The sequence below is a fragment of the Sipha flava genome, unplaced genomic scaffold, assembly GCF_003268045.1.
Source record: "Sipha flava isolate LNK unplaced genomic scaffold, YSA_version1 71_pilon_pilon, whole genome shotgun sequence".
In the NCBI taxonomy this organism is placed as follows: domain Eukaryota; kingdom Metazoa; phylum Arthropoda; class Insecta; order Hemiptera; family Aphididae; genus Sipha; species Sipha flava.
This window is the reverse complement of record NW_020273611.1, coordinates 742,344-754,350: the sequence shown is the minus strand read 5'-3', so window position 1 is coordinate 754,350 and position 12,007 is coordinate 742,344. Positions and strand designations below refer to the sequence as shown.

Below are 12,007 nucleotides of genomic sequence, written 5' to 3'. Positions count from 1 at the left end.
TGTTTATTAAAAAGTTAAATAGTATTATAATTAAAATAACTTGTATTTCAAAGAATAACTAAATAGTTCGCCTCAGATAGCATAAGTTGTGCTTGGAACAATAAAGTTCTAACTAAATATCATACTTTTTATGTTTTTAAAAACATAAATAATTTAACAAAATAATAATCGACTAATATTTTTAAGATTAGAAACGTGGCGCTGGACAATAAATTACTAGTACGTTAATACTAAATAAGTTTAATTTTGTTTTTCATTTTAAAATAGCATTTAATTAGAAATTAAAGTGCTAAAACTAAATGTTTATAATACTTAAACTAACAATATTTCCAACTCCATATAACAAACCTTTTAGATTTAACACGCACAGTTGATTGTTGTTTAGATAACGTTTTATTTAAATTACTAGCTGGTTTTCCACCAAATAAATTTAAAAATTTGGCTAAATGTTTATTATTTTTTCGTAGAGCTACATCAAGAGGTGTCATCCGTTCTCCTTTGATTTTCATCACCGGATTGATTGACGCACCATGATCCAGTACAATCTGCAAATTCATATAAATTCAATGAGAAAAACAGTTCACACTTTAATATAAAAATCATAAATTAACCAAATACCCATTTTATATTTGTGTATTTATGAAAACTAATAGTTTAAAAATTTACTGAAGAACTGTTGTTAGTTGAACTATGAAAATTATAAACTTTTATTATTTGTTTTTAACTTTATTAAACATTTAAGGAACACTAAAATAAACAATTATTTTATTCGAAACATGAGTTTTTCTTTTTTTTTTTTTTGAGTTTTTTTTTTTATTTTTCTAATAATAATTATAAGAAAAAAATTAAATAATTATTTTATTGCAAGTTATATAAACTTACCAAGTATTATAATTATATAAAAAAATTCATCTAATTACTTTTCTGACTATTTTATAAATTAAGAACTTGTTATTATTTCTTAAAAATTCAAAACAATCTATATCTAATTATATCTAATATAATCAATATCTAATAATTAGTTATTAAAAGGAATATAAACACTCTCAATATACCAACCAGTATACATGTGTAGGTACAAAAATAAATGTAAATCTACCTTACTCATTTCCAGATTGTTATTTAGCGCGGCAATATGCAATGGCCGCTTACCATCGTCATCGTAATAATCTACCGATTCGGGACGCATTGATATAAGCCAAAGAACAAGCTCTTTGCGACCTGACCTCATGGCGTCGTGTAACGGATAACCACCTTTTGAATTTCGTAACCATAAATTGGCACCGTGGTCGGCTAAAATTCTCACTGTTTCCAATTGACCTTTAAATGCACCACAGTGCGCCGGCCTTAAAAATACAAAATCAACATTTTCAATTATTTTTAACGATAAACGGATAGGATGTAAGCGATATCAAGCTGAAAATCGACACAATATGCACTAAAATCGATCGATGTGTTCAACAATCACTGATCAATAATAAAAAAATAATAATATTATCAAAATCGACGTGTTTGTTTTTTTTAATGCATGCAATATGCATATGTTCATTCGAATATATTTATATTTCGCTATGTTTAGTATAATTTTAAACTTTGTGTTATTGTACATAGTATTATTTCCTGCCATAGGGAAAATTTTTTTTTCAGAAGGCCATCTCAAAAAATATGTCTGATAAAACTAAATCAATATAATACAATATTGAACAAAAAGTATTAAGACTTCAAGATATTATATTGTACTAAATGTTACACGTATACGAACAATGAAATATTAATATTTTACACTTTGAAAGAACAATACACTTGAAACTTACGATTTTATTTCATAACACATGTTTTATGTGATAGAAACTATATTTGAATGATATTATTTTACCATTTTTAGTTTATTATCTTAAAATACATTTGTTACTTAAATGCATTCGTTTTCTACACACACAAGATACCATCTTACGTTCTTCCTTTTCCGTCCTGTCGATCAGGATTAGCTCCATGTTCTAATAATATTTCGGTTGCGTCCGCATGGCCCAGTGTCACGGCATAGAATAAAGCAGAACAACTGTTGCTGTCTACTGCATCCACTTCAGATCCGCACATCGTTAATAGTCCGTCTACGCATTCAACATGTCCCCGGCTGGCCGCACAGTGTAAAGCTATTTCAAAATAATAAAATATTAATGAAGGTATAATTTAATAAATTGTGGATAAAATAAATTAAACTATGAATAATGTAATTATTGATAATAAATTTAATTGAATTATTATATATCTTGAAATAATTTCTTAACTAATCGAAGAAAAAATAAAAGATAAATATAAAGGTATGTATTAATGGGTATTTATGAAATTAATTTGTAACAAGGCATGAGCATTTTTTTTTAATAATAATAATTATAAATAAAAAAATACATTGACCTCTTAAAAATTATGTATAATATAGATTTTAATAAATTAGCTACAAACAAAATGATTTTAAAATGCTAAATTTTATATTTTATATATTTTTATATATTAAATCACATTGACTGATGAAATTAAAATTTCAATGAACTTTTATTGAAATTATTATACTATGTTTTTTTCATTATTAACCCTATATTTATGAGATGAAATTATTTTTTTCTTTATCAAAATGCTCAATTTATTGACCTGCAACTAAGATGTTTTACGTTTTATACATTTGATTTAAATTTCAAACTATTAATTAAAATTTAATAACAGCGCTTTTCGATGTTTTGTTAAAAACGAATATGGATTAGGTTTGGGCGCAAATTAAGACGCATGTGATATAAGCGCAGCGCATTGTGGAAAAAAAAATTTTAATTTTAAATTCTTACTGTCCAAAAATATTTTCATATTCGAGTTCATATGGTTTTATTTGATTTCCTAATAACTAAGGTGATTTATTTATAAAACTACCTTTGTACCTACGTAAAATCATTACGAATAATCAAACATTTAGCAGTAACATGCGACTGCATTGTATCAGTTTACACGGAAAAAACTATTACAAGTTACCTGTTAGTCCATCTTTGTCGTGCGATTCGACGTTTGCACCGCCGTTGACAAGAGTGATAATGGCATCCGCGCTACCTACGACCGTAAGGTATACATTAAAACCATTAGCATTACGTTGGTCATATTTTCAACTCGGACACGATTTGACAAAATAAAATCACTTTATTCTCGTGTGTACTGTAACGATTGTCGATCACAGTATTTTATATGAGGTAACCCAATTATTCCGTGGCATGAGTATCACACACCGAGGTCGAGTCCCCGAGACCTCGTGAAAATAAACATAATTTAAAAGGTTCGGAACACCAACATGACCTGCATTAAAGAGGGGACGTTACAGTACCACGGACGGAACGGTAAACGATCGTCATCGATTCGAGTGTTACAATCGCGAGAGGACGTACTGTACCGTCTTTACGAAGTTTCGACGGCCGTTGGAATCACTTACCCGCGCTGGCCGCCCACAAAATCGGTTGACGTCCGTGTTTGTCGGTCACGTGAACATCCGCGCCGTACGACAGCAGCAGCTGCAGCACGCGGACACCGACGTTGCGCACGTCGCCCGAACGACACACACCGGTGCCGCACATCTGAGCCGCGTAATGGACGGCGTATCCGCCGTGCACGTCCGCCGACTTGGTCGTACCCCCGTGGCTAAGGACCAACTCGAGTGCGTCGACGTCGGCGCAAACTGTGAAAATATTCGTTTAGCACGGTCACGCCCGGAACAACGTACATATGGGCCATTGTCCCTAGTGGGAATTTTTGTTTCAAAACTATTTTCGATTTAATTTAACCCCGCATTTTTAATTGTAACATGATTTTATCGAGATCCGTTTATGAAGTTTAGCAAAATTTATTTATATTTTTAGGTAATCTATAAAGTATAATCTTGAACGTATTTATTGGTTTACAACGTGCATGACCGTGTATCACTTAAAACTATAAAGCTACTCCCGAGTACCGTTCTATGGTATTTGATTTTGTTCTCATATATTTTTAGATACACTTTTTCTTGGCCCTTGGAATTTTAATCTTGCCCCGGGTGGGATTTTATCCTGCGGACGCGCTCGATGTGGTACACATCTTAAACGTTTGGTCCGCGTGAACGGTTCTCGCACTGTGCGCTAACCGCTGGTCGGATTTTCAACGCTCGTTGTAAGACCGTTTACGTTTCAAACGTATTTTGATACGTATTGATACCATTGTACGCGCGGAGTGTTCTGTGCAAACAGTAAACCGATATCAAACATGAGCAGTCCATCAGTCAATCGGTACTTAATCGTTGTTCGCTTGTAGGCTTGGAACAATATTGGGCTAAGGTCTAAGAGCCTAATGGTCTATGACGTAGGGTTACCTGTACGATCTCGTACACAAATACATATAAAACAATTTGTGAATTCTACAACATTTCACATGATTACACTTTCAAGGTTCAACATCATAACTCGAGAAAAACAATAATAAACTGGCAGATATAACAATCTTTTGGGTTATAACTACACTTCGCACTACTGCAAGCTTAACTATATCGGTGAACGCCTCCAGTATATATTTATCAATCAATTCAATTTATAAATATAGAGTAGGTACATATCTACTGCCGACAGAAAGGGATAAGTGATAAATATTAAATGACGATATCATTTATCTTCGAATACGCAGCACATAATCCATCCTATTGATAAAATTGGTAGTGTCGACGGTAGTAATAGTCATTTGAAATCGCTATAATCATATTAATATATATAATTCTACTTGATAATAATAGGTTTTCAACAATAGAAAATTGTTATTTGTTTAACCGTTGTTTCTCTTGGTTAAAATCTGTTTTTTTTTTAAGTGTTACATGAACAATTACATCAAAATCTAACGACTACGTCCACGGAAGCGTTACCAATTTTAAAAACAAGATGGTATATCTATATATTATAAAATCAATGTTATTATTGATGTAAAACATTTCATGCGGCCGGTAAGACCGGCGGTTGGTGTGGCCACGCACTCTGCACTCGGCACAGCGATTCCCTTTTCCCTCACCGCACTATCAATTTTTGTACCATAGGCGTCCCTTGAAGAAGTTTAATGGGGTGATCCCCCTTCCTATGGACTTTGATTAAAATATATATATATATATGATTGAGTTATAGCAAATTCAAACGTACACATTGCAAATGCTTAATTTTTAATTTTTTAGTTTTGTATTAAATTATTATATATCATATTTTCTAAATAAAGAATAATTTTTCTGAAAAAAATCTAAATATTTAGTTCTTATTCATGTCATAAATATTTCCTTTAATAAATCTTCCTTTCATGTACATTTTCAATACTAAATAATTTCATATCTGTCAGGTGTCCTACGACGGCTCAGTTTTTATTTTTATACCTAACGTATATTTTCAATTAAAAAAAAAAAAAATCAATTTCATACAATCTTCTTTAACAATCAAAATATAAAGACTACATTTCTAAATCAAATGTTGATAACAGTCGATTTCGGAATAACATTTAAAATATAAAAATTGAAAGTACGGTTTGGATTTTAGGCATACTAAAGTTATCTCGACGTATACTTGTAACGTGAATAAATTTATATATTATTTTATTATGTTTATCATATTCTTTAACTTGTTCAATTCAGAATATATGTAATCACCCTAACTGTTAACAACTGTATTGTAAGAGATAATGCTACACAGTAGAGTTTATTTTTCATATAAAGAAAAACATAACAATCATTTACACGATATTACTTTTGAATTAAATCTACTCGTACTTTCATGATGATATATCACGAGGTATTCTTTTAAATGCACTTTTATATTTTTAAAGTCTAACAATATAATATTTCATTGTATGTATTAAAAATACGCATAATCTAGTTACATTATTCTGAGTAAAAATAATTTTAATTTTTTCAACATAAAATAATTGTTTAATTATATTTAAATATATTTTGAATATTTCATGAAATATTAATATGACTATCACATGATACGAGCGTCACTTCGGATATTTTCAAATGAGGTCATATATGTTTACATACAGAATTCTTAACGACAAGTTTTGAATATTTATTAATTTAAATTTAAATTTACCTAAATAGGTAGTAAAACCGTTAATTATTATATTAATATCTGTTATTCATAAAAAGCCCTTCCTAAAATTCCGATACACCACGCAACACGTCATACATATTTGATAAACTATTGATTTTAAACTCACCGTAATATAAATATTTGTGTGTAACAATGACCTAGTGAAAGAATTCTGTAAATGCATTTAATGCAATAGATAATAAAAGAAAAATACAAGTACTAAAAAACCAATCGATTTATATCAGTACGTACCTATAAGTAAATGAAATATATTAATTTAATAAAATAAATGAGTTTATTAGTGAAAAATATGTTAAATTATCGTTTAAATTATCTCATAATATTTCATACGACTATGGAGTGGATACGGTACAAATGAGATAAGTTTTTTAATTATAAAAAGCACATATTTTAGATTTGTCTTAACCCATTTCGGTTTGATTGATTTATTGTAACTAAGGGATACAAACAGATTATATATTAACATTTTATTAATATACGTCACTAAATATTTTTTATCACTTGGTTGTCTTACACACTGTTAAATGATACATTTTGGATTCACTAAACACCCTCGTGAAATAAAAACTAAGAGAAAAGACTGTTGAAAGTTCTATATGAATTATAAAACGAATATAAACGTTCCACTTTCGATATAATTCCCTCAATTCGATGATATCGCGGTAAACATCGATATCACAGTATTAGTGTGGCACCCTCAAAGATGAACTCTTGAACTCCTGCAGGCTATGAACAGGGCCGGATTAACCTTGGTGCAAAAGGAGCATTTGTTTCAGGGTGGCAAATTTAGTGGGGTGGCATAAATAAAATAGCCTCAAGAAAATTATTTAAGATCATCATTAATACTAGAAAAAATGTCCAATTTATCAATTTTATGCATAGAATCTAATTTGGTTGAGGAAATAAAGTGAAAGAAATAACATAAAAACTTATAACTATTATTAATATAAATATATTTATACTATATTAAATCCATAAAAAAATATAATTAAAGAAAAATAAATAATATTATAAAAAAATAATAATTTATAATATATACATAGTTATATGGTTATAGTTTTTTTTTTTTTTTTTTTTTAATTGGCTTTAAAATTACTTTAACTATTATCTGTATATTTTGAACCAATTTATTAATATTATAATTATATTTTGTCAGTATTTTCCATTAGTTTAAAAAAATTCTTTCCAAAACTATTCTGTGACATTAAATATACACCTATTTATACTTTCTAGTTTAAGTAGATTAATTATTATATTATATTATATATTAGGTACCTATATTTTATTTTTTAATTTATACATAGTAACCAAGATTTTTTTTTTTTAGTCTCACTTAAACCTTATTTCTGTGAGGGAGAGGGAGGCAAACATTATTTGCTCCACGACGGCATCGGCCCTTAATCCGGCACTGGCTATGAATAGTATGCGGTTAAGCTTTCAATAGTAATGCGTTAATTTCTTCTATAACCTATTATTTTTGATGTGGTGATTCGAAATAGTTTTTAATGGATAGTTAAATTCAAATACCAAATAGCAAATAATATACATATAATTATACATTATATTATAATGTATAATTAATAACAATCAATAAGACGTAGAATTTACAAAAACATTAAGTAATATGAATGCTATTCATAAAGCTATTCATAAAATTAACAATCTAAGACGTGTCTTATTCCATTTTGGATTAAATTTTGAAATTACGAAGTGAACATTTACATATTTGTTGTACAATATATTTCAAACAATGAACTAGATTATAGCCAAAGGTGGATTGGCTCACAGGGAATTCGGGAGTTTACCCGATGGACTAGATTGATCCATAAACTTGGTCGTTACTTAACATCATCCTAACAGTGAGCCAATCTATTTACCATTTACCAGAACTGAAATATTTTCCCAATTTGCCCTAGATTATAACTATTAACTATATTTAGAACACAAATTTAAGAAAAGCTTAAACTCTAATGTAATATCTAAACAATCTAATAAAAAAGTAATTAAACTCTTTTAAGAAATAAAATAATAATTCTGTTGTTTATTTGAGTACAGTATAGTATAGACAAATAATTGTCAACGAAAATTACAAAGCAAATTTAAAACTTGTTCCAAACCTACTTTAATTGATCCTAAAATAATTTTGTATAAAAAATAAATTCATGTGCATTTTAAAGTAAGAATTTATAATTATATTTAATATAATTAATTTATAAATATAGTAATTACAAAATATGAAGCTATTCTGTAATTAGAAGACATATATACTTTAATAAACTATTTATATTTTATCAAATGTTAAACAACACGTTTTTATTTTAATATAAATGAATACATTTGTTTATTTTTTTTTTTTTTATTATTTCCTTTATAACGAACTGTTTTTTTAGTTATTTATTGTATTTTGAATAAAACCTTTAAGAAAAATGAAATGTCGAAGTTTTTATTTGTAGTCACGCGACGTTTTATAAAATAATTCCAGAAGTAAAACTCATAATATTAAGAGGTTATTTCCTCAAACTTTTGTGGTAGATTTGTTGTTTGTTTTTATTAGTTTCACTGCTATTTTTATTTCTATTTTAAGTCCAAATATATGAATATAAATTGAATACAAGTCTATGCAATTAACTATTAAATTTCTTTAAAGGTAAAATGTAGGATCGTTGTTTTTTCAAAAATAAATATTCTTACAAGTAACTACTTCCATCTTCCTATATATATAAAGAAATTAAATCAGAGTTTTAAATTATGTAAGTAATTTTTTTAATGTTGTTATTAATTTATATAACACGTCACAATAATAAAAGCTAGGTTATGCATTAAATACCTATACTGAAAACCATAGTTTTATGTGAAAAATAACTAATCTTACCATCAAACCACGAGATTTTTATCATTCTATACAGAGAAAATAATCTCTATTTGTGTATTGAAACCTAAACGTAGCCCAAGTTTAATTGTATAAATAATACGTGAAAATGCAATCCTATATAGTTTGATATGTTAGATATGTTGATATGTCTATTGTCCTCTCTTAATATTTTATTTTTATTCGTTCATGATTTATTTTAATAACGATTCTTCAAAAAGTTAAAATGTCATTGATATGAATGTAAAATACGAGAATAAAAGTTATTTTTATTCAAATACTCTACAGCGAAAAAATATTTATACCTGTTGCCCAATGTACGGTCGAATGTCCTTCGGCATCACGTTTATTTGGATCTGCCTGGCCGGATATTAATAAGAATCGGACCAACGGCAAGTTACCAGCAATCACAGCCAAATGTAGTGCAGTATGACCATCGTCGTCGGGTATATCTACAATAGATGGGTCTGCTTCTAGAAGTAGTTTGGCGCAATCAGCTTCATCTTCGTCATTTTCCGCGCAATAGTGCAATGCGGTCTTAAAAACGCCATCTCGTTCGACCACCGACAAAGGCTGTTTACAAAAAGACGAAATACTAAACTATCCCGATGCATGTATGATTTCATAAAGGTATACAGTGAATTGTGGACAAAAATTTTGATAGAATCCCGAATAAATAAGCAGTACGTTAATTATTTTCCCTATATTTTATTTAAACAATGTATGCTATTTTTATGGTTATTTCATTTTTTTTCTTTTAATAATTTTACAGTTAAAAAAATGTGAAGGTTTCAATCATCTTACATTATCTCTAATTCAGCTCAATATTATACATGCATATGTGCATATTACCTACACTGTAGGTATGTTCGTGTGTGTGTGCGCGCGCGTATAACATTTAAAGTGTTGAATCCGCTTAGTGTATGAAATAACTAGAATATTTATAAAATAAACTAAAACGTATAGGTTATGCATATAATTTATACATTGACTGGTTATTTTATACATTCCCTGGTCTCAACACTTCGTTTTTTCGTTTTCGTTTCATTTTTTTTTTTTTAGCTTTACAAGCCGTTTAGGCTTTTTGCTGCTGAAACTAAATCTTTCCATTTCCCCCTGTCCTGTGCCATATCACACTTTATTTCTCTCGATTGCATAAGTTCCATCATTGCCTCCCGTACACTGTCCATCTATCTTCGACGTGGTATTATTTACGTATGTATATTAATATATATATACGTAAATTTATTCAACAGTGGAAACACAAAAATTAAATATAATTACTTACACATTGGTTATGAATTTTATGTTATATTATTTATTGTGTTATTATATTTTAATTATATATAACTTATGTAAATTATTAAATTATGTAAACAGGTAATTTATAAACTATCGTTATTGCATAGGTAAATAATCATAGTAATTCTGTAAGTAGTGTTAATTACTTTTTCTTCTAGGATTAGTTTGACTTGTTCAGGTCGTCCATACATGCATGCTTTCATCAAAGGCGTTAAACATTTGTCATGTAAAACATGTGTTGGTGACCCATCGAAATATACTCGTTTTCGATATTCTGTAGTAGTAGTAGTTCGTAAAGTAGTCATTATAAAATCGTGTTATAACAACCTTGAACAGTTTTTTTTTACAAATTACATAATTAATTAATCATATTAAATTTAATATATATAACATTAGTTTGATTATTTTGTTAACTTCAACCTGAATACTTATAATATTATAATTAATAATAATCCCTTATATAAATTATAATCAATGAAGTATAGATTTTATGAAAGTCAATACTAGAAAGCCATTTATGAAAATAAACTTTAAACAATTTAACGATAAAATAAGTATAACATAAGTAGGTAATCAACATGTTTTTAATTTGTGTTTTTTAACGATCCATGAGTATTTTTTAAACATAGATAAATTTGAGGATCAAAGAATCACCAATATATTTTCTCTTTTTAATATCTAATCTCTAAACCCACCACTGATTACGAAATAAAATGTAATCCTTTTTAAGGATAAAATTTTTATCTAATTTTGTTGTATATCAAATGTTGCTTATATATTTATTATTATTTCCAATAGTTATACCTTGTCAATTATAACTTAAGATCGAACTTCTATGAATTTCAGAATTCTTTCAATGGTTTTGAGTGTCCAAATGGTGTTTCGAAATGACATGACTTATTTTAATTTACTCCATCTTGTGCATAAATATTTTTAAGACAAAAATAATGAAAATAAATATATAATCAGTTAAAGACGGGTATTTAATAATTTTTGGATACTGTTGTTACTAACTTTTATTTTATTACTTCTAAATTACTTCGTTTTACAAACAAATATTTTGATTAGATAAAATATTAAAAAAAAAAAAAAAAACGTTACTTTGATGAAAAAATTTACTATTCTTAACATATAAATTAACTACAAGAAAGTTTCTAATTTTCATTAAAAATTGTATTTAAATTATTTTAATCAGCGTTAAATTAATTTCTGTTTTTCTTTATTTATACAGTTATATAATCGATATTGAGTACATGTATTAACATATTTTAACTTTTTATAGAGATCTTCAAAAAAATAAAAAATGACGAAAGACGAATAAACAAATATAGTATAATACTTATGGTTTATGTAAAGGCTATTATTAAATGTTTATTATGGACACATTATGACCTTGTCATTTGATCATTTGGAAATCGATTATGCACGCAAAAGTTTACCTTTAATTTTATTCGGACATACATTGCCACGGTCTTGTAGACATTTACCATGTCTTGAGGTCGAGGTCGAGAGTTTTCGACCCAATTACCATAAATAATAATATTCGACTCGCCAAAGGTCGATCTTTTTGATTACCATATAATTCGCGTGTAAAAGGCCAAGTGTTTGTGATTTTATCCAAAGTAGCTAATATAATATCTCACGTAACATTAACCCGATTTTATAATCGACTACTTTTGACCATTTTCTCGTAGAC

General features: G+C 28.1%; 1 protein-coding gene across 1 annotated transcript in view; it reads right to left on the bottom strand.

Moving 5' to 3' along the window:
- LOC112692224 overlaps window positions 1–12,007 on the bottom strand; it is a 29,184-nt gene that overhangs the window by 13,582 nt on the left and 3,595 nt on the right. Inside the window, exons 2-8 of the mRNA XM_025566835.1 lie at window positions 10,458–10,638; window positions 9,315–9,582; window positions 3,467–3,709; window positions 3,019–3,093; window positions 1,955–2,153; window positions 1,100–1,346; window positions 349–545 (exon numbers count right to left, since the gene is read on the bottom strand). Coding sequence (XP_025422620.1) covers window positions 349–545; window positions 1,100–1,346; window positions 1,955–2,153; window positions 3,019–3,093; window positions 3,467–3,709; window positions 9,315–9,582; window positions 10,458–10,616 — 1,388 coding nt within the window. The 5' untranslated portion in view covers window positions 10,617–10,638. The remainder of the gene's footprint in view (window positions 1–348; window positions 546–1,099; window positions 1,347–1,954; window positions 2,154–3,018; window positions 3,094–3,466; window positions 3,710–9,314; window positions 9,583–10,457; window positions 10,639–12,007) is intronic.